Raw genomic sequence first — 21,859 nt, forward strand, 5'->3', positions numbered from 1 at the left:
CTGTAGGATGTAAAACACAAGAATAAAATATTTTGAAGTTCATTGAATGAAACAAATAATAAATAAAGTGAGTTTTCTGTTTTGCATATCATTAAATATACTGAATAAATTAGGTATTTGTATAAAGGTATACTACAACCTTCTTGCAATCAAGTGTATATATATATATATATAAGAAATCTGTGAATCAATTTTCCGTAAAATAGTGCTCAATACATCGATAGAAGTAGAGCAGAATATTTGTTTGAGAAGAAAAAGTCAAGACAACATTTTTCCCGACAAGCCTGTTTCGTGAATTGCTTCACTCTTCAGGGGATTTAATGATAAGAATATTCGTTACTATCATTTATATAGAAAAAGTATACATAATTAATTAGTGGATGTAGTTTAGCTGTTGCGTAATAATGCTTTGTTTCTGTGGCGGCATGAAGATACAAGTTCGTTGCGCTTATTTAATGATGAGAGTTCCGGTCGATAAATTATTAGAAACTTTTCTTTAAGATGTAACCTGAAGGGGTTTCCTCTAGAGCTGCCCTTTTTGAAATTCATGTTTCATTTTTTCCTTTTTTACCCAGAATAGATGATTTTCTATCAGTAAATTTGCATGAATAAGCCAATTGGGCCATGCATGGCTGGCCAAAACAATAATTGGTGCCTTTCTGTGGGTTGCAGCTTTTTAAGTATTCTTGTTGGGTTATTGGTCTCCAAGCATTTGCATGCTATGCCATTTGATTTACGAAATATTGTTCTTTTTCAAAGGCATAGAATCAGATCAGCCAAGCCTAGTTCTGACGTCAACGCTTCCCCACTGCCTCTGCAAAGCGTTCCACTCTCAGCGCCAAGCTTGGCTTAAGGCTTTGTTTTGATTTTGTTTTGTTTTTCCCAGGCCCAACACTCAGTCAGTGCATGCGCACCTGAAACACTGACAAGATTATTAAGGTAAGAGACCCATTAGTGGTACATAGATGGCTGACATTTTGGTTCCCAAGGGTGGAGGGAGGGGGGGGGGGGGGGGGGGGGGGGGGGGGGAAGGGAAGGAGGGGCGGAGCTAGGGGTGTGCACAAGGCGCCAAAACAGGAATTGACCTTTCACTTGCAAAGCATTCCAGTGTGAAATTCTGACCACCTAAGCAAGCTCATGTGAGGGGGAGGGGGGAGGGGCGTGTGGGGGGTGGGTTACCTTTTCATAAAACAGGTTAAATAAATATATATATATATATATATATATATATATATATATATATATATATATATATATATATATATATATATACATATATATATAACAAAGTATGTAATGTGGTCTATACTGTTGAAACAGTGCTCGATGCGTAGGGATGCAGAGCAATAGATATATAGTAAAGATTGGATTAAAGACGAGACATGTTCACTGTAACTCCGCGTTTCGTGCTTATATATATATATATATACAGCGATATGCAGAAATTCTGATCCAACCAAGTATATAGTATATAACTATACTTGGGTGCATTATGGTTAATAGACCCGCGATGATGCTTTTCTACTTCTACTTCTTTCACCACTTTCAACCTATCATTATAGTTCCTGGGATGGCAAGTGTTTTTTTTTGTCTTTTCCAAAAGAAACATCCAATTTGCTGTAATTTTCCTTGGTTACATCTGCAAAAGATGAAAAGTATTTGGCACTAATGCAGAGCTCCCCACTGATAAATATAAGCATTTTCCGGGGCATTTTCATATCATTGGGGAGTTCAGCGATACAGAATGAGCAGTCAACAGTGTCTTTTTCTGTGGAGGTCCACTTTATGACGAGCCATTTACAGTAGCAAAATATAGAGAAATTTTGAAGAGTTATTTCATACGGTTGAGCGAAAAGTTCCAAAACGTCAAAAACAAAAACAACCAGATAGTGTGCGTGATCTGTCAGCTCAAACCCGCCATGTTTGGTATCTTGGTAAAGCTCTGTTTACACTCTACAGCTTCCTGCCATCCGATTGGAATTCCACGAAGACCCGAACAAATCACGAAGGGTCAAATGCATCAATCGGAGTAGTTCATTATTGCGCACCACGTGCCTGCCTTGATATAATTAATTAATATATTTCGTTTTAGATATTTTGATCAAAACACGCGGCCGGATGCTTAGAGAACAAGAGAGAAGTGCTAGTCTCTAGGTGATTTTGAATCTATATTGCCGCCATGTCGCTTGATTTTCAAAGGTCGTTTTTAGATTGTTTTGCTTTCTCAAAATGGCGGACTCCTTAACAATTTACGAGAACTTATACGAAGGGTTGCGCCCGATATCTATTAAATGGAGTTGATGGATTGGAGTTGCCACTGAGCTACAAAGTCTCATATGAGACTTCAAGTTATCTGCCCGATAGGAGATATATGTGTATGAGAATATATATGAACTATATATTTGTACTGCGGTTGTAATGTCTCAAATTGAGATGATCCTCTCAGTATATCAAGCAACTTATGCAGCTGCAAATTGAAAGACTTGAAAAAATTCTGGATATCAAATGGCAATTTAAGAATTAATTTAACTGTGAATGGCATGTGCAATTTTAAGCAGTTATAAACATTAAGAGATTTTTTTTTTCGTAATCAAGCGGTGAGCGCCAAAAACTATTTTCTTGAAGAAAGGCTGTTGTACAAGGCTAAAATCTCGTTTGGAAGTAGAGATGACCTATAAAAGTGGAATCAAAGTGTTAACCCAAAGCAAAAATTTGAATCGAAAACGAGGTTTAGGCCTTCATTTGCTTATTTCCCATACATTTTTTATAAAAAAGCCTGACAAAGCTATATTCTAACACAAGTGCAACAAAACATCTTTGTACAATTGAAAATACCGCTTCAAATAGGCATTTTATCATAGTACATCATTTTCTAACTGTTAGAAAAAGGTTTTGCATTGAGTGTTAACCCAAAACGAAAATTGGGATCAAAACTCATACGAAAGTCTAGTTTTTGGCGCTTTTTGCCAAATTTCCTATTAATGCCTAGACAAGATATGACCACCTCGAGAAACTTTATTTGATTTTTTTCTACTATTTTCTTTTTTTTTTTTCAATATTTGTTTATTATCGTTTGTTATCATTGTTTTCATTCCTACGTACAATACAATTACGTATACCCGATCATAAATATTAGCGGAGAGTATAGAATATTAGCGGAGGTATAGAATATGGTAAACTATGCAACCCAGTTTTCGTGGTCATCGCATGGGAACCCTGTGCGTAACGCTAAAAGTGTCGCCCGCCAGGTGTACATCGCGTTTCTGATTGGTCGAGCTTTCAAATCACACGTCACTTGGAAAATGACGACTTTTTTTAACGAGCTTTTTAACTATCATTTTTTTGTAAATATTGTAAAGACGAAACAAAAAATTATTGAAGAAATCATGGAAAAAAAGAATTCGCCACAGTGTGAAGATAGAGGTTGGGACATTTTCTATTTTGTTTTATTTAGTGTAGATAACATAGCTACAACATTACCGGAAAACGAGCAACAAACTAGCATGACGAACGAGCGAAAAAAGTAATTGGTGTTTTGTTATTATGGTAAGAGTATTCGTAGTTGATACATGATATAAAATAATCATTTGAAAAAGCACTTTTTGAATTCCACAATTAAACTAATCCAAGAGATTTTTGACAAAGTTTAAAGCTAAATAACATTCCTAAAATTACCGGCAAACGAGCAACGAACTAGAATGACAAACGTGCAAACAAATTCAGGTCAAAAAAGTGTACCTGTTTTGTTATTATGGTAAGAGTACTTTCATTTTGAATTTCATTCAATAATTTTATATCTTTCTACAGATAATTTATCTAAATATTGAATGAGTTTTAAAATTACACCAAATATTCAACTTGGGCTTAAATTTGTGTTGTTGTGAGATATGTTATTGTATAAAGAGCGGTGCCTTGTCTTTCACTTTCAAAAGCTATGAAAATATTAAAAAACATTTCCAAATGCCAATTTACTGACAAAGAAAATTTCATTTTGTATTTGCATTGCATTTTGCGTTATGTTCTGCTTTGCCTCAGTTTTTCTTGTCAAGTATAAATGAATGTAAACTTATTAGTTTTTTGTTGTTGTTAGAGTGCAAATATAATCGTGAAACTTTAGTAATACTAAATAGCACAATTTCATGCAAATTCCATTGTTCTCTATTGTTTAATTAGCACTATTTTGTACTATTTAGTAATTAGTGTTTCACGGATTAATTGTTTGCACTTTAAAAAGATGAAAACTGGTAAAATTGAATTTTCAAAATCTAGAAAGCTTATGTTTTAAAGCTTCTCGTAAAATAGTTAAGACTTTTATGAATGAAAATACGGTTCTTACAAAAACATAAAACTTTTGATGTGGATAATTAACCAAACATCGTTATTAGTGTAAAAGAAGTAAAAGTAAGCTTATGTATTTTGCTCACCTTTTTTTACCAGTTTTCAAGTCTGTTTCATAGTCTTGATTTGTCCATAAAAGTTCGGAAATCTCCAAAATTTCGATTTCAATTCAATTTCGACATCCGAGGTAACTTTCACTAAACCTGATATTGTATTGGATTATTTGTAGTTATCTTTCGTTTTATAAGTAAAATTAACCAGGAATTCAAAGCTTAAAAAATGTCGGCCATGGAAAACTTTGTCAAAGAATCTTCCAAGAAAAAACTAGCCCCTGGGGGGGTTGGTGGTGAGTTGTGTATAAAATTCATATAAGTGGGATCGGGAGAGTATTCTCGCGCAAAGAAAACGATGTAGTGCATTTTGATTCGTTTTCAGTGCATGTTTTTTATTATGGGAGACATTATCTTAATATTGAATTAAAAAAATGAAGATTTTTTCCCGATCTTAATGTTATCTTCCACATTCATTCAAATTGGGCTCCCTGTGACTTGGGTATCGGGAGCTCCGCTTTTAGGCAGTGCCTAAATATATTTAATATTTAACTCAAAACAAACATGTATCTGCTTTGAATTATTTTGCTCAGCTCTTGGAAGCTACTTCTTACCACTGAACTTCTTTATAATGAAATTGTTCGCTTCCACAGCCCATCGTTTGGCCTTGCCTGGTAGATCCCTCAGTACTTCCTCGGAACGCTGTTCTACTTGACCGACCAACGACGACATGTTCTGTTGTTTCTTCATAAAAAGTTCCATCGCATCTTTGTCGACATATTCCTTTTTATTGATAATTTCATCAATTGCGTTTTGGAGGTTATTTTGGAGTTCCAGTGATTCGCGATCGCTTGGCCGTTGCTGACCTTCTATTCCAACCTGAACGAATTTGTCTGTTAAAAATGAAACAGAGTAATTAAGAAAAACATAGCAGCATACAATCAACAATCCATAAGCGTTTGTAAAGGTTTTGTTGTATGTTGCATGCTGCTTGCTCAGCACAGAAGATGTTCAGCACGGAAGAACTTTTTGAAAGCTCGCGCAACGCCTTATGATCTAAGAGGCAGCACGCGCAGCAGCCGATAACGTAGTACAGAATTCTTATAACATTCAGCATTTACATAATTCCTTTTCCAGACCATTTCTTGTATTTGTAATCAGTTAGCCACACCAGCTAAATTAGCGACCTCCGTTTCCATTTTTCAAAATTATCTCAATTGGCCTAGCCTAGTTGGTTGTTAATGCACAGTAAATCGGATAGGGCGGTTTTGGCCTCAAAAATGGGGCCAAAATGTGGACCCTATAGTGGCCTCCTTAAAGTAGGGCTATTTTGGCACTACCGGTAGGGGCCATTTTTTAAGCTCTGATTTTGGGACTGTTTTAGCCCCTTATATGGATTTCCCCCCTAATTTGGCCTATAGTTGAGGGGGGCAAAACAGTACTGATAGACCCATACCAAAATGGCTTCTGTGGGGCCAAAATGGCATTGTTCTATTTTGGCCCTAGCCTGGGCTAAAATAGCACTACTTTGAAAAAGCAAAAATGGCTTTCTGGGGCCAAACTGGTCCTCTCAAATTTACTGTGCGTAATTGAACATAATCACGATAGTCCTAGGCCAAATTCCAAAGAATAATGAGGTTATATTTTACTTACCAATTAAAGCAAAGACATTTCTTCTGACGTCCTTGATGTTTGCACTCCATTTAATAGCATTTTCATCGGGTCCATTGTGTTCTTGTCCATAAACAGACAGACTGTCACGATCCGTTGTAAGTAGTTTATCCGTCTTGTATTCCCGGAAGGAGTCCGCCATAACTGGGAATAGATTAGTTACATCTTTGTTTTTATCAGTAGTATCTTCAACAATGAACTGATCTCCTGCACGGGTTGTGCAGAACCTATGAATCTTCGTTTCGGTGAATATGTCTCGGATCATTTTTGTGAAGGCTTTTGCGATGTTGTTAAATAAATGATCGCCCTTTTTGAAGACCCTTGTTCTATGTGCTTTAGCTTCAACGTCGTGAGCAGGTTGTTCTCTGCCATAAACGCGGTCCTTTCCACCATGAACCCGACCTTCTTCAATGAGCACAAAAAACACCAAAAATATCGATACAACTGTCCGAGTGTTCATGTCTATATATATTCTGCGAATCAAAAGAGTCTCGATTAGCTTACAGATTCCATTTTAAGAATGCAGCCAGGCAAAAATAAAAGGGCATCTCTGTAGAAGTAGCAAAACTTCTATTCCATTGTATAGTATTTAATACAGATAATCTGTCGTCAACGAGTGCGCTCTCATTCCGTTGTGTGTTTTGAACAAAGAGGGGCGTTTTTGCTATTGTAAAAGAAAAGAAGAAATACATTACTTTTTTATGTCTGTCCTCTTAATTTTTCGTCATTATAGCATCAAAATAGCATCAAGGAAGCAAAAGATATGTCCATCGGGGCAAGTGGCTGCATTCATCTACAGCGACCGCCCTGCCCACAGGGAGTCGCTTATTCCATTTGATGATTTCTAAAATCTTAATTTGTTGTTTTCTCGCCCCTGTCCTTAATTTTGACTTTGTTTCAAGTGCACTTTTGTCGTCATTATCATCTTTCTTCTTCTTAACCTTATTAATAAGTATAGGTAATAGCGGAGCTCCCGCGAGTTGATTTTTCATGGCTTGTCACTTCCGTCCGTACGTCCATGTAAACAACACAGGAATCCCGGTTAATGTCAAATCAAAACTACTCTCAAATGCGGCGTCTCAAATGCACAGAAAAAATAAAAAGCTTTAGGACAAATAATAGATCAACAACAAATAAAAACAACTTCCATGTAGTCAAAGATGGATCAAGAAGTGTTCTGCAAGAAGTCAGGTGTGTGCTTTATAAGCAAACAATCGTATATCTTTTTTTTTATTACAAGAATTTTTATCGGCAAATCAAAGAATTTCTCTCGAAACTTTTAATATTTCTATGGATAAGCTTAATTGATTTTAATGCTGGAGGAAATATAAACCGGAGAGCAAATATTACAACAAATATTCGTCCTTTATTTAGATTTGTAAATCTTTAACAATTCGGTTGTTTTTAACCAACTATCGATTGTTTTTCGTTAAAGAAAAATGCAGCTTTGTTCGCATCCTGTCGCGGGGTCCCATTGGCAAACAAAAGAAGACTTTCATTCAATAATTTTATATCTTTCTATCGATAATTTATCTAAACATTGAATGAAATATAAAATTTCACCAAATATTTAACTGTTTATTAAGCTGTTCGAGCTTTAAATTTAATTCTGTTGTTGAGAGATGTTATTTTATAAAGACCTTGTCTTTCACTTTATAAAGCTAAAAAATATTCAAAAACATCTACAAATGCCAATTTACTGACAAAGAAATTTTAAATTATTTTGTATTTTGCATTGCATTTTACATTATTTTCTATTTTGTCTCAGTTGTTTTTTTACAAGTTTAACTGAATGTAAACTTTGTTTTTCGAAAACTTTTCGGTCGTTCGTGATTTCCGTATAATTTCTCGCGCATGAAAACAGATGAAAAAAATAAAAAAATCGAATTAAAATCGAATCTCAAAATCTATAGTATTTACAGCAAAGTGTTCAAGCTTATCGAAAAGTAGTTAACGCTCATATAAAAGGAATAAAAACATTCTAATGAATAATTAGGATCAGAATACTATTTTTTTAACTCATGACACATTTGGTTTCAACATTCAGGGCCTTTCGAGGAAACCAAGGAAAGCGAGGAAAGCGAGGAAAGCGAGGAAAGCGAGGAAACCTAGGGAACCAAAAATAAATAATATACTTATTAATATAAATATAATATAGATATGAAACTGTACCTAGTGGGTAATTGTCAAGACATTGATTACACATACTTTTACATCCCATGCAGTAAGCTTATTCTTTACCGAGTATTAAATCGCTCCAAAATCAAAACTTGTTCATTCGAGCTGGAACTTTGCTGAAATAATCTTGAATACATTAAGAACCACTCACTGAAATATCTTTCTGATATTCGAAAGGAAAGGGCCAAAATTTTTACGATTCATTTTCTTCCGCCATTGTTATAAGAATTGGGCTCAAGAAGACTGGCACGAATAACGTATGACGTCATACATTCACCCAAACCAAAACATTGGTGGCTAATGTATTTACCATGTTCGTAAAACTCGGTTTATCTGGTTTTCAGAAAATATGTAATGTTTCATTCGATTCCTTAAATACTATATGACCAAACAATGTCTAGGCGCTGAAATTTATTTTCAGTTTCAATTGACGATCATAATTGGGAAATTTCAATACATCTCGGCACGGCAAGAATCACAACAAAGTTCAGGACGCATGGGAGTAATTAATAAAGTATAAAGGACGCCACACAAACTACAACACTCCGGAGAAAGGTTGTCAGTTTAAAACCATAACCTTGAATCCAATAGACCATGTATTATTGTGTTTCATTGATGTTTATCAAGTGTTGTTGTTGTTGTTGTTGTTGTTTTTTTTTTTTTTTTTTTTGAATAATGAAAGTTGTTACTAGGAACAACTTGTAGTATTTCATGTGTACTTTGATAAACGGTTTAGGAAAGTTTAGCACGTACTAAAAAAGTCTTTAAGCAATTTTTCCTTTCTATAAGACACAATGGGCTGGTCTGGGAATATGCGTGCGAGCCATTGGTTATTAGTAATGAGATGCCAGTATTTTGTAATGATACTTTTAAGACTTTGAGTACAAGGATTAAAAGTAGTTACAAAGGGTAATACTTTCTTATTCGTTTTGCATTTAGTTTGTGTCAAAGCTTTACTTCTAGGTGAGAATTGAACCTCGTCAAGAATCTTTTGTGTTAGTTGAGGAGGGTATCCTCTTTTAATTATTTCAAAGATTCTTTGGTTGAGTTAGTTCTTACAAGCCGTAAGTCCTCTTCCTTGACGAATCCTTTCTTGACACTGAAAGGATTACAAGAAGAGAACTGTGAATACTGAAAGTCTCAGTAGGTTTAAAATGCGTTTGAATGTCAAGTGTATTTCGTTCTTTAAAACGATCACCTTTGTATACTTCAGTATCAAGGAAAACAATTTTGTTTTGAGAGATTTCGCTAGTGAATTTGATCGTAGTGTGTTGTGAATTCGCACAATTGACAGACTCGTTAATTTCTGCTTCATTAATCGTCCACACTGTAAATACGTCATCAATAAATCTCTTCCATACGAGTGGTTTTAGAGGGCTTTTTAAGAGGCAATGTCCACAAGAATCGAACAAATGGTGGCAAGGGTCAAAAAATCAATTTAATTCGCTCTTCTTTTAAAGTTAGATAGACCATTATTAGATATGAATCCCTGGGTAGTTGGTTTTCGAAAATATTTATTTATTTTCGAGAAAACTGCCACAGAAGAGGTTCGACCGAAACCCAAGCAAGAGACGCTCAAGAGGAGTGAAAATGGACAAACTTTGAACAGAGCGCGCGTAAAAAATAAACCATCTATGACAATTTTTGAACTTTCTTCTTAATGTATCACCCTTTTTCGTTCATTGGACTGGATTTCAAGCTTATTGGGAAAGGGACGAATTTTTGGCGAGGGAAAATAGGAGGCCTGTGTTTATATATGCTAATTAGTTGCCTCAAAAGAAAAAAGATTTAACTATGGGCAAGTTCTCTGATTGAAATTATGTTGATGCTGCAAGTAGAGGAAGAATAGATCTTTTCAAAACTATAAAGACTGATTTGGGGAAATTAATTCTGACTGCATAGAAACCTGTTGAATTTGGTTGAAATACATGCGAAAATCACGCTTCCTGAATCAACGCAGGACTAAGGATTTGCGTAAAGATTGCCATGAAATTTACCCTGAAAACTAAGAAATTAATGTTTGTGCCGTTGTTTGAAAGTTCAATGTGGTTTGGTAAATTTAAGCTCCATTGGAAAGGTTTTGGGATTGTCGGTATTGATGAGCAAAAAACGCTATCTTTGGTGATTGCGTGACCGAGGTTCCACTTTACGTTCAGAAGTTTGATTACTGTAAAATTCACGCTAAAAATTACGATAGAAACGTTCTTTAAATAGCTTTATAATCTTGTTTTTCCCAAATAAGATTTGGGTCGATGAAAAAGCCGAAAGAAAAACCGTAGCTTATCGTGATGCTTAGAAGTTAGAAATGTTTTTAAACATCATGGTTTTAGTATGTACGACACAACCAAACTCAACAACATTTTGCAATCAGTCGCTCTAAAAATCATTGACCTTGGGTCAAGTAATCATTAGGCGGCGTAATTTATGCATATATAAACTAACTGTTGAAACCGCTTTTTTATCGACCCAAATCTTATTCGACTAAAACAAGATTATAAAGCTATTTAAAGAACGTTTCTATCGTAATTTTTAGCGTGAATTTTATAGTAATCAAACGTAAAGTGGAACCTCGGTCACGCAATCACCAAAGATAGCGTTTTTTGCTCATCAGTACCGACAATCCCAAAACCTTTCCAATGGAGCTTAAATTTACCAAACCACATTGAACTTTCAAACAACGGCACAAACATTAATTTCTTAGTTTTCAGGGTAAATTTTATGGCAATCTTTACGCAAAACCTTAGTCCTGCGTTAATTCAGGAAGCGTGATTTTCGCATGTATTTCAACCAAATTCAACAGGTTTCTATGCAGTCAGAATTAATTTCCCCAAATCAATCTTTATAGTTTTGAAAAGATCTATTCTTCCTCTACTTGCAGCATCAACATAATTTCAATTAGAGAACTTGCCCATAGTTAAATCTTTTTTCTTTTGAGGCAACTAATTAGCATATATAAACACAGGCCTCCTATTTTCCCTCGCCAAAAATTCGTCCCTTTCCCAATAAGCTTGAAATCCAGTCCAATGAACGAAAAAGGGTGATACATTAAGAAGAAAGTTCAAAAATTGTCATAGATGGTTTATTTTTTACGCGCGCTCTGTTCAAAGTTTGTCCATTTTCACTCCTCTTGAGCGTCTCTTGCTTGGGTTTAGTAGTATAGGGGATGGGGGTTCCAGCGCAACGACCACCGGAGGATTACCCGTCTAAAGTACCCCCCTCGATTCGTACCGCGATTACCCGCATCCCGTGTTTATGTAGTTAAATATATTAGTCTATATATGGAGTGCGAAGATTGTAAAGAGTTTGTTTATGATTTCTGTGTAAAGTGCTTGAAACCCAAGTTTGTGCCTACTAAGCCAAATAAGTATATTTGTTGTGGTAAGAAAATGCAAATAGAAGACGACACGTCAGCACAGTGTTACGAGTGTGGTAAGAATATTCGTAATGCCGTACCAAATGCTACCAGAGAGCAATATTACGCCAATGGAGGTCGTAAGAAAACACCTTATAAGAGAATAAAATACTTTAGGGACTGGATGAGTCATATCCAAGGTTATCGACCGGTATATTTAGACAACGAAGTAAAGAAGAAAATCATAGACCATTTAGAAGAGCCAACCCCACAAAGTCTACGGAAAACGTTGAAAAAATTAAAACTAGGGAAATATTACAAAGCTATTCCCTATCTTTTGTCTGAAATTACCGGTAAGTCTATTCCCGAGGTTTCTGATATGACAAAAGCCGAGTGGATGTTTTGTCGGCTGGATAAGGATATTCCTTATTATCCTGACGTAATTTACGAAATATTTTACAAAATAGACCCCAACCACCCCCTGTTAGGATGGATTCCGAGAAAATAAAAATGCAAAACTGGCGTTTATTTTGCCAGAAACCCCACTGGGGAATGCATCGCGCAGAACACCAAGCTATCCCCAGTGGGGTTTTTTGCATTTTGGGCTTACGGGGCTTATTTCATCCCGCGCCAGAGGCCCTCTAGTACATACACATATATCTTTCTTACGACCCACCAGAGGGTGAACTCCGGACAGCGTCCCGAGACACCCCCTGACTTTTCCAACTTTTCCAATCGCGAAACCCCCCATCGCGGGGTTGAATCGCACTTTCTACCCCTCCCCCCACGGTTGCTGTGAGTGGGGGAGGCTTTTTTTTTCACTCACAGCAACCGGTCCAAATGCGTCTACAGCGAGGCTCGAACTCGGGACTTTAGGCCTCTCCAGCTCCAAAGTCCACGATCACAAGCGAACGCCAGACACATCTGGACGCTTATCTATGTGAAAATTATTATATTTATGTCTTACACTCTAATTTGCATATTTTCTAGACTGACGTTCGATATGTAAATAGAATCCCGTCACGCTCTTTTCGAAGCAGATGTTTACTGAGCAAGCTTTCTTTGAAGCTCTTCTTTTGCTTCTTGGTAGATCTTTTTGCGAGATTCCTCGGAAAGATCTTTTACGACTGTTTTTTTATTCCTTATGTCCGACTTTAATTTCTCGTACTTTTCCTCTTCGGCTAGAATAAGCGAGAATTCTACGTCGTCCATCTTTCTGTCACGCAAAGCCTTTGAGACAAGGTCAGTGATCGTATTTACTTTAGCCCTTGACAGAGCTATTGTCGTGTCGTGTTTTGATATTTTGCTTGACAACTGTTTCATAATACCCGTAGCAACAGCCGAAATAATACCACAGGCCGCCCCAACGCCGGCCAAAGGAACTCCAACAATTATTCCCGGCCCAGTAAGCGAAGTAGCAACGCCGGAGCCCGTTAACACGACAGATATGGATCCTGAAGTTATCGCAATCTTATGTAGCGTACTCCGGGCTCTGACATACTTTTTTCTAACTTTTTCATAGTGTTTTGTCTGCCCTTCCAAGTAAGCCAGGATTAAATTTGCTTTATTCAGACGAAAGTTTTCGGCGTTTAGTTCGTTAGGTGTAGTATAGGGAACATCTGGGTACAACTTAGGTGCTGATGGTATAACATCCATTATATATACTAATGTACGACGCTTTTGGGAATGATATTGAGGAGCAGCCACATCACGACAACCGGGATTACTGGAACTGGAGGGCCTTCAGGAAGATGTTTCCGCACGCGGATGCTAGTAAGTTCGAAAGGAGGCCTGATGGGATTTACTTCAACGGCTCCAGAATGTACAGCAATGCGGACTTGGAGCCAACGCTGGTTAATCAAATAGACGATCAACTGAAGCATTCTGGACATAAGCCTAAGCCAACATATGTTGAACACAAGCCTAAACCCGTGCATGTTGAACCCAGTTGGTCAAAGGAATTATTGCTTGGTACCAGTACTTATCCGATACCCGCGGTTCCATTCGATGAACAACCAAGCTTGGATTTAACGTTGAACATGCGGATCTCTAACAAGCATTCCTTTCCGTTAAAGGTGCGAGATATCTTCAAAAACGTTCCCATTGTTCATACTACCGCTAAGGAATCTCATGAATGGTTAAGTGGTCCTAACATGCGTTATTGGCCGCAGCAACTAAACTTTGCGGTTTGGTGTGCCACTAGCGGCTGTGGTGTAAGTGCAAACTTGATGAAGAATTCAATATTTATGTTTCACTTTCACTTTACGGTGAGGCGAATACTGCATGAAATGGGTGTTATTGCGTTGCCGGGAGATGCCGCGTTCTATTCAAGAGACAACAAATACAGCGTGCCGGCTTATGACAGACTCTGTAAGGAGTTCGGTGTCGTAGGGAAGGATTTTCGATGCACTGCGGGTGCTAACAATGGTTTGGGGCATATTTGGGCTTATTGGGGGATTGGTGGACATGAGCTAAGCAACAGGGAAGTTCATGCGCTGCAGTTGCGATGGAACACTGGGTATCATAAAGAAACTCACGACAGTAGCACCTTCTTTGAACCAAATGCCAAAACCACTAAGGAAGTTAGAGACGGACCTCTGTTCAAAGACGAGGGTGGTAAGTATGCAGGGGCCAATCCACTGATTATTAAGATTACCAACGACGAGCAAACGAAGCAATATCTTAATTTCATACCTCCAGAAGGTAAAGGACTAACCAAAGCCGGCCTTGCCCGTTTGAATCGCAGCATAGAAGCTTATGTGTATTCCATTTTGGGAGCTCAGGTAAACACCCGATCCAGCATAATCGGAAATACGGGCGCCGCAGAAGAAACGCGAGCCGAAGCCTTGATCTTATTCGAAAGTTCAATCTTGGAGGGCGACATTAGCAAGGGCGTACAGCGTTACCAACTAGCCATACAAAATTCTAAGGCGAGGTTGGACTATGCAGTAGCCCCGGGTTGTTGGTTAATGCCCAGTAATTTATCTATAAATACTGGCTCTGTAGTAGGATACAACAACAAACTGCAGCGAGCTACTAAGGATATGAAGTTTGGGGTGAATGACGTGAACTCTGACACTCTTAGGAACATTCCTCACTTCGTAGAGAAGCCAAAAAAGTCACACGAAACGAAGCTACCCGTAGTTAAGGTATCAAAGAAGGTCCTGCCTACGATACCTGAGGAATATGACCATAACTTACTAAAGGCCGGCTTAGCAGCTGCAAGCATTGGTCTGAGCTATTATATATGGCGATGAACAACCCCTACGTAGCTGGAGTAGATTGTGTCTATACGACTTACACAGGCGAGAAAAAATACACCCAGGCATCTTGGGTTGATGTCACGGGCATGTCAGTGAATTTGAACTACTCCGGAAAGAAGTTGATATTATGCAGCATTTCTTTGGGGGCCGTTAGCAGTGCGAATGTAGGATTTCGTTTCTGTGACGACAATGGAGTATTACAGCCCATGCGCGCGAAGACGAACAACAGAGAGCCCACGCATTTCTCAGTAGAGCCGCCAACGAATAGCTCTGAGAATCTTTCCGTTTGGACTTTCCACATGGTTGCTGATTGCCACGGGAAGGTAAAGCTGCAGATAAGAGTAGATGACACCGGGAGTGTTTGCATAAATAGCATAGAAAATCAAAGGAATACTGTCTATAACCACATGACCATCAGCACTTTGACGGTAATGAGCCTCTAGAAGGGAACTTGTTCCCTGTAATATATGAATCCACACGTGAGGGAAACGCGTTATACCCACCGCTTAGATGAAGAGGGATATGACAACGGCGCTTGGCATGACGTTGGACTGTGGGTTGAGGTTGGGGGCACTGCATTGGTCATTTGCACTATTAGCATTAATGCAAATACGCATGCGAATGTGGGGTTTAGGCTTATCGATGAGAATAATAAGCCCCTGCTTCCTTATCGAACTTCAACGAACACCAGGAAAGTTACCCATTTTTCGATGGAGCCCTACACTAGGTCCTCTGAAGACCTAACGCCAGTAACTTTTCATATGCTAGCCAATTATAAATATGCTAAGTTGCAAGTCACTTCTGATGACGGCAAGTTTGGGATAAATCGCATAGGTCGCAGGTCCGCTAATGCAGCCTGGAGTCATAAGCCCATTTCTACCATGAGCGTGTTGCCATTGGTTCCGAATTACCAGGGCGGTGCTAATACTGTCTTTCATTATCCTCAAAGCAGGGCACCGCCCGATGAGAAGGATAAGATCAAGCCTTCATCTTCTTCAGGAGGACCACCCCAATAGCTACGACCAAGATCCAAATGTTATTCCCCACGAACTTCAACAGTTCTCCGCCGGCCCTAAGTGCCAAGGAAACAACCGAACCCAGCAGCCCAGGAAGACCGGCTGCCATCTTTTTTCCCAAGTCCGTTAGTCCATTGCCTAATTTCTTTACGCCCGCGCCTGTAGCCTTAAGTGTGGATAGGATAACTCCTACTACGGTGCTAATAGCGACCGCGAATGCCAGCGGAATGCCATACTTCAAAAGGGCTCTTTTTACCTTTTCCTTGGTGGTAAGTCCCAATTCTCTTTCCAGGTTGTCCTTTTGCGCCTGTAATTCCGCAAGGCGTACCTGAAGGGTTTCTACTTCCTTTTGAGCTGCTTCTCTTTCTTCCTCGGTACGAGTTTGGTCCGCAACTACTTCTCGCTGCTGCTCTATTTGCCCCTCCAGGTCTTCAATAGCCTGATCTCTTTGCCGGATTTGCTCTTCCTTAGCGTTGATTTCGGCAACCAACTGCCGCCGCTCTTCCAAAGAACCAGCTATGGTGGTTTGTAAGTTCTTGGCTTCTTCCTGGCTTATATCCAGGTCTTGCAGGGCAAGCTGGAAGGCCCTTTGGGCGCTGTCTTTTTCGCGTAGGGCTTTGTCTGTTCGTTCTCTAAGTTCTAATATGCGCTGATTCTTGTCATCAAGTTCTCTTTTTTGAGCATCGAGAAGCATTTGGTTTTGTCTCATGTAATCTGCTTCCCTTTCCTCCATCGCTTGCTTTAGCTCTTCTACTTCCCTTACTGCCTCGACGCCCTTCTGTTGCCGCTGCATTAGACTCGCAAACTTTTCGAGGGCTTCGCCGGCGTTCTCACTGTTTTCTCTCATTCTTTCGTGTAAGTTGGGTTCTCCTAATGCCTTTCTAAGGGTTGGAGGAATATTTTTGTCTGCGTAGTATTTACCATTTATGTCCCTGATGACATATGGACGAGCATTAGACCTATTTAACCTTGCTACTATGACTTCCCTACCCCATTCGTTATCCGCGTCAAACATTACTTGAACTTCGTTTGGGTTCCAGCTTGGGAATTCTTCCTTGATCCTATCGAAGTCGTCCGGGGTTTCTTCCATGGATTCGTCCATTTGTTCCTGAACCTTACTAAGCCATGCAGCGCTGGGGGCTTCGGGGATGTTGCCGTCCGGACCGAAGCTGGTTTTCGCGGGTTTCATCATCGTCTTACTACCAAAGTCGATGTTGTCGAGCTTTATGTATTCTGGTATGGGTTTACCTGGGTTCTTAGTGCGGTATTTGTCTAGGAAAGCCCTCCAGCCGGCGCGGACGTTTTTTCCAAACCGACGCGCCATGTTACCTCGGAATTCCGTAGGGTCGTTGGTCTTACGTAGTAAAGACTCGTATTCTTCGTCGTTAATGTCTACTTGACCTTCTTCGGTAAGGGGATCGAAATCCGTTCCTTCTACTTCCATTATATATGATAAGCTCAAAGTTAAACCCCAACGTATTACCTAAGCAGGTTGGCGGACTGAAAGCAGAACGCACCTTTCACCGGGTCACCTTTACTCCTTCTAGCGCAAAGCCGGGGGAAACCCTGTACGTAGGCGTACCCCGTCTAACGGATAACCTAGTATTGGTTCCTGGCACCCTGGCTTTGAGGTTCGACCTAGCGGTGCAGTCTGACCCCACAGATGAAAGGATTATTGTTAACAACGTGGGTCGCAACATCGTTTCTAAGATGCGCGTAAAGTTCGCCGGGGAATCCTTGCTGGACTTAAATAGGTACGATCTGTATACCACGTACAAAGACTTATGGTTAACAGCATTTGACCGCGCGCAAAGGATAGAACAAGGAATTGGTAGTGTCATTCTACGTAAGGTTCGCACACCTACGAAAACGCAACCTACTGACGGCAGCGGAGAAACCGCAGTGGCAGACGCAAAGCGAATAAAGACCGCCTATGGTAGCAAGTATGTCATACCGCTGGACTTTGAAGTAATCACGAATCACGGTGTGTATTACCCAAGACAGTTATCCGAGCTACAGTTTGAAGTAACTTTAGCAGATGCTAATAACATTATTGGTGGGCTAAGCACTGCACTTACCACAACAACCCCATACTCTATTACCAACTTAGAGCTGCAGTATGAGACCGTGTACAGCGAAGAGCTGGCCCGTAGCGCTGGCATGGAATATAGCGCCGGAAAGGCATTCCTTTACGACCACGTAGTAATGTACAAGACATTTAGCTTCTTGGATAAGACGGATGAGGTTATCAACCAAAGCATTAACCTCCCCCGAAGAAGTCTCACGGGGCTAATGCTGGTGTTCGCCAAGCCCTACGAGGCCGGCAAGCGCAACTCCGAAGCCTTTCACAACCCCAACATTACTAACGTCGGCGTGAATATCAACGGCGTTCCAAACAAGGTCTACTCCCAGGGAATAAAGCCCGCAGACGTGTACAGAGAGGCAAAGCGTAAGTTTGGTGACCAAATTAGCCCTGAGGAATTCTTTAATGATAAGTACGCGCTGTGGATTGACATGCGCACCATTAACGACGAAGACCTACATGGTCAGGGTTTACGTCTAGTGAATACGCAGGATGGTATAACATTGGAAATCAAGCGCACCAAGAATGCCTCCGCGGGCGACGGTGATAAGATAAACTGCTACGTCTTCGTCGTGTCTGACGCGCAACTGAGTGTAGAAATGAATCAGCTAAAGAGCGTTGCCTATTAATGACTTCGTTGCCTCAGCCATTCTAAAGAAAAATATCCCTTACGTATATAATGCTTCGCGTATTTGAAAACAACGAAACCAAACTGCAATGCATAGTGCAAGGCGATAAACTTTATTTCAAAGCAAAGGAAGTGGCACTGGCGTTAGAATATGAAAACACCAGGAAGGCAATTAGAGATCACGTTTCCGAAAAGTACCAGAAAAGGTGGGAAGATCTAAAAGGGGGAACGAATTGTTCCTCACAACCAAATGCCGTGTTTATCTCTGAACCTGGTTTGTACGAACTGATATTTAGCTCTAAGCTACCCAAAGCCGTGGAGTTTCGCGATTGGGTGTTTGAAGAGGTGCTGCCTACGCTAAGGAAAACTGGTAAGTATGCGTTCGATGGTCCTAACAAGTTAGTCTTCAAAATGGAAAATGAGTTTGACCTGCATAAGAAAGTCGTGGACTACATACGCCGCTTCTACCCACAGATGCTCATAGCGCCCGGCTTAGGGGAATTGCAGGATTCTGACAGCAAATGCATAAAATGCTGGCAGAAGGGTTATCAAAGGGGTCAACCCGACCTCTTAATACTGAACGCGCATTTAAGGTATGAAGGGCTTTGCATCGAATTAAAGACGCCGAAAGGAAATGGCATACTCTCCGCAGACCAACGCAAGATAATTTCGCAGTATGACGCGAATGGTTACCTGACCATGGTTAGCAACGATTATGACGTCATCTGTCGTGCCCTTAGCAACTACGCGGAAGGCATCCGTATTCCCTGTCGGCGGTGCTGCAAACGCTTCAAGACTACGGAGACGATGGCAACGCATTTAAGAATATTTCATAGATATAATGATTGTTAAACAGACACACTGGCGTGAATTGGCTCAAGGCATCACATACAAAATAAAAAATTACGTCGTCTTCGAAGACATCAGCCGCTTAAGGTTGGTCCTCGAATACGAAGGTAAGGAGTGCTCCTTATGGGCACCTGACTGCGTGCGGTACGTAATTCAGGGCGAGGAATTCACGCACATACGCAGCTTTGGTAAGGTTAACGGTCGATGGAAGTTCGACGTTGAACGTAGGACGGATGCTAATCCTCTGTGTGATTAGATAAGTATTGGTCTGCTTCGGCGGATCTCAGTTTTTCGGTAATGTCAAAGACGGACACGGCGATCAAGGCGCCACCTACGAAAGCTGCTGCTGCTGCAAACATATATTAATGCGATGTTGCATGGTTTCTTTCTTAGCCTCATGGACTACCTGCATGTATTGCTCAAAGCTCCTATGCTCGTTGGGGTCGTACAGGCATTCCCAGATATGTCGGCCGCTTCGTTGACAGCCGCAGCGGTCGCAGACAGCCTCCCAGTGTTCCTGGTTCTCCCAAAGAGTGCCCTCGTAATGGTCGAAGTTTACGAATCCGACGTCGATTTCCTTCTTACGCTCCGTGAGGCGCCTGGCAGTTTCGGCGGGGCAACACCGTGTGGCTACGTCGCCATGCTCCATACAGGCAACTCCTTCGAGGTGGTAAGGCCGGCAACGATGTACATGCCAGTCGCTCTTTAAGTCCTCATTACAGCGTATGCATACGTTGCGAAGGCAAACGCGATGTTTGCGGTGGTAATCCAGCGCCTGAGGGCTGCTTAGGTCCTTATCACAGCGGCTGCAAAGAGTAATGGGTGTCTTGCTACACACCTTCCTGGAAACATGGTATTGGAGCCTTTGCTTGCTGCTAAACGTCTTCTCACATTGCACACAGTTCATTATATATACTTTATTTTTTCTTGTTAAATTGTTAAAGTAGAATAGGAGTCTCCCAAAGAGTCTTAATAATTATTGTTATTTTGTTAAAACCCCTTCTTGCTATTATCTAGGGCATCTTAACAATTTAACAAGAAACACGAAGACCATCTTTAAAACCAACTTGCAGGCATCCTAACAAAATAACAATAATTATTAAGACCATCTTTAAAACCAACTTGCAGGGCTACTCCTCTTTGTAGGTGTCAGCTAAAGTCCGCTGCGCTTTAGGATCTGCGGGACACCAATGCCCGACGAAGGATCCTTCGGGAAATACCTTGCCGCAATGAAGGCAGGTGTATTTTTTACGCGGCTTACAAGGGATTATGCAGTCGGCAGGTAGTTCGCATGTAATACAGTCCATATATCTTAACGTTCTACGGGGGATATTGCATGAAGTCCTTAACGGACTCCTTAGCCCACGTTGCCATCGTCACCAGCGCGCCAAACCGTTCTGCACGCTTCAGGCCGCACATTTCATCGTACAACTCCTGCACGCGCTCTTTCAACCGGTCTATCTCCTCCCTTTGCATTTCTATGGTGTCTCTTTTATCTTTTACGTCGGCGACAATTCTTTGTACTGCTTCCACTGGCTCCATCGTATATATATAATGAATCCGAACCATATTCCCTGCAATGCTCTGATAGTAGGACCCACCGGCTGCGGAAAGACCCAGTTCATAGTGGAGGAACTATTAGGACCCTTTAGATACCGTTTCGATTATATCGTGCTACTCTGCCCCACCTACGTGAATAACCGCACCTGGACGGGCATAGGAGTGAACGATGACGAATTCTTCGTAGATATCTTAGACCCTAACGAGTTATCCAGCCATCTTAAGTTCTGGCACAAGCAATTCCCTAAAGATACACAGACGCTCCTTATATTGGATGACATTGCCTGTGGGGATGACGTAAAAAAGCGCACCTCGGAGCTTGTTAAACTCGCTTTCAGCGGCAGACACGACAATATCAGCGTTTGGTTGCTTTCCCAGCAGCTTACCAGTGTCTCTAAACCCTTCAGGGAAAACATAGGATCGCTTGTCGTATTTTATACGCCCAGTAAGTCTGACCTGGAAACCATTTTAAGCGACTACGGCGGTGAGATATCCAAGGAACAGTTACACGAATACATGCGGCATTTAAAAACGCGTCAACATTCCAAGATGATCTTTTCCTTGAGGTTTCCGTACGAGGTAAAGATCTGCGATCTTTAATATATATGAACATTGAGCAGCTCTTAGATGAAGTCCCCACGCAGTTAGACGAAAGTAACCTCAAGGAACAACTTAATATCCTTGTGTCTTCTGGGAAGTGCAAAGAAATGATAGCCAAGGAACTTACCCATGAGCAGGTTAATAAGTTGTCGGAAGAGGAGGTTAAGAAGTTCCATAAGAGGTACGAGGCTGCCCTCGCAAGTAAGACCACGGACGCCGTAGCAGATTCCGCCATCCGACTTGCGACTAAATTGCTTGGACTTGCGCTGCC

General features: G+C 40.5%; 1 protein-coding gene and 1 pseudogene across 2 annotated transcripts in view; both read right to left on the reverse strand.

The window, feature by feature from the left end:
- Nucleotides 1-1,385: 1,385 nt before the first annotated feature.
- The window catches only part of LOC148909478 (uncharacterized), a 33,184-nt gene continuing 12,710 nt past the window's right edge, over nucleotides 1,386-21,859 (reverse strand). For both annotated transcript variants that reach the window (XM_089033906.1, XM_089033905.1), the window contains 3 exons: nucleotides 6,042-6,532; nucleotides 5,003-5,281; nucleotides 1,386-1,639 (listed from right to left, as the gene is read on the reverse strand). In XM_089033906.1, coding sequence (XP_088890032.1) covers nucleotides 1,557-1,639; nucleotides 5,003-5,281; nucleotides 6,042-6,519 — 840 coding nt within the window. In that variant the 5' untranslated portion in view covers nucleotides 6,520-6,532 and the 3' untranslated portion in view covers nucleotides 1,386-1,556. The remainder of the gene's footprint in view (nucleotides 1,640-5,002; nucleotides 5,282-6,041; nucleotides 6,533-21,859) is intronic.
- LOC148909479 (uncharacterized) lies at nucleotides 8,636-16,883 on the reverse strand (annotated as a pseudogene).

This window comes from Actinia tenebrosa, unplaced genomic scaffold (genome assembly GCF_029948245.1).
Source record: "Actinia tenebrosa isolate PJP-AT-01 unplaced genomic scaffold, QUT_ActTen_1.0 PGA_scaffold2__45_contigs__length_23673736, whole genome shotgun sequence".
NCBI classification, from domain to species: Eukaryota; Metazoa; Cnidaria; class Anthozoa; order Actiniaria; family Actiniidae; genus Actinia; species Actinia tenebrosa.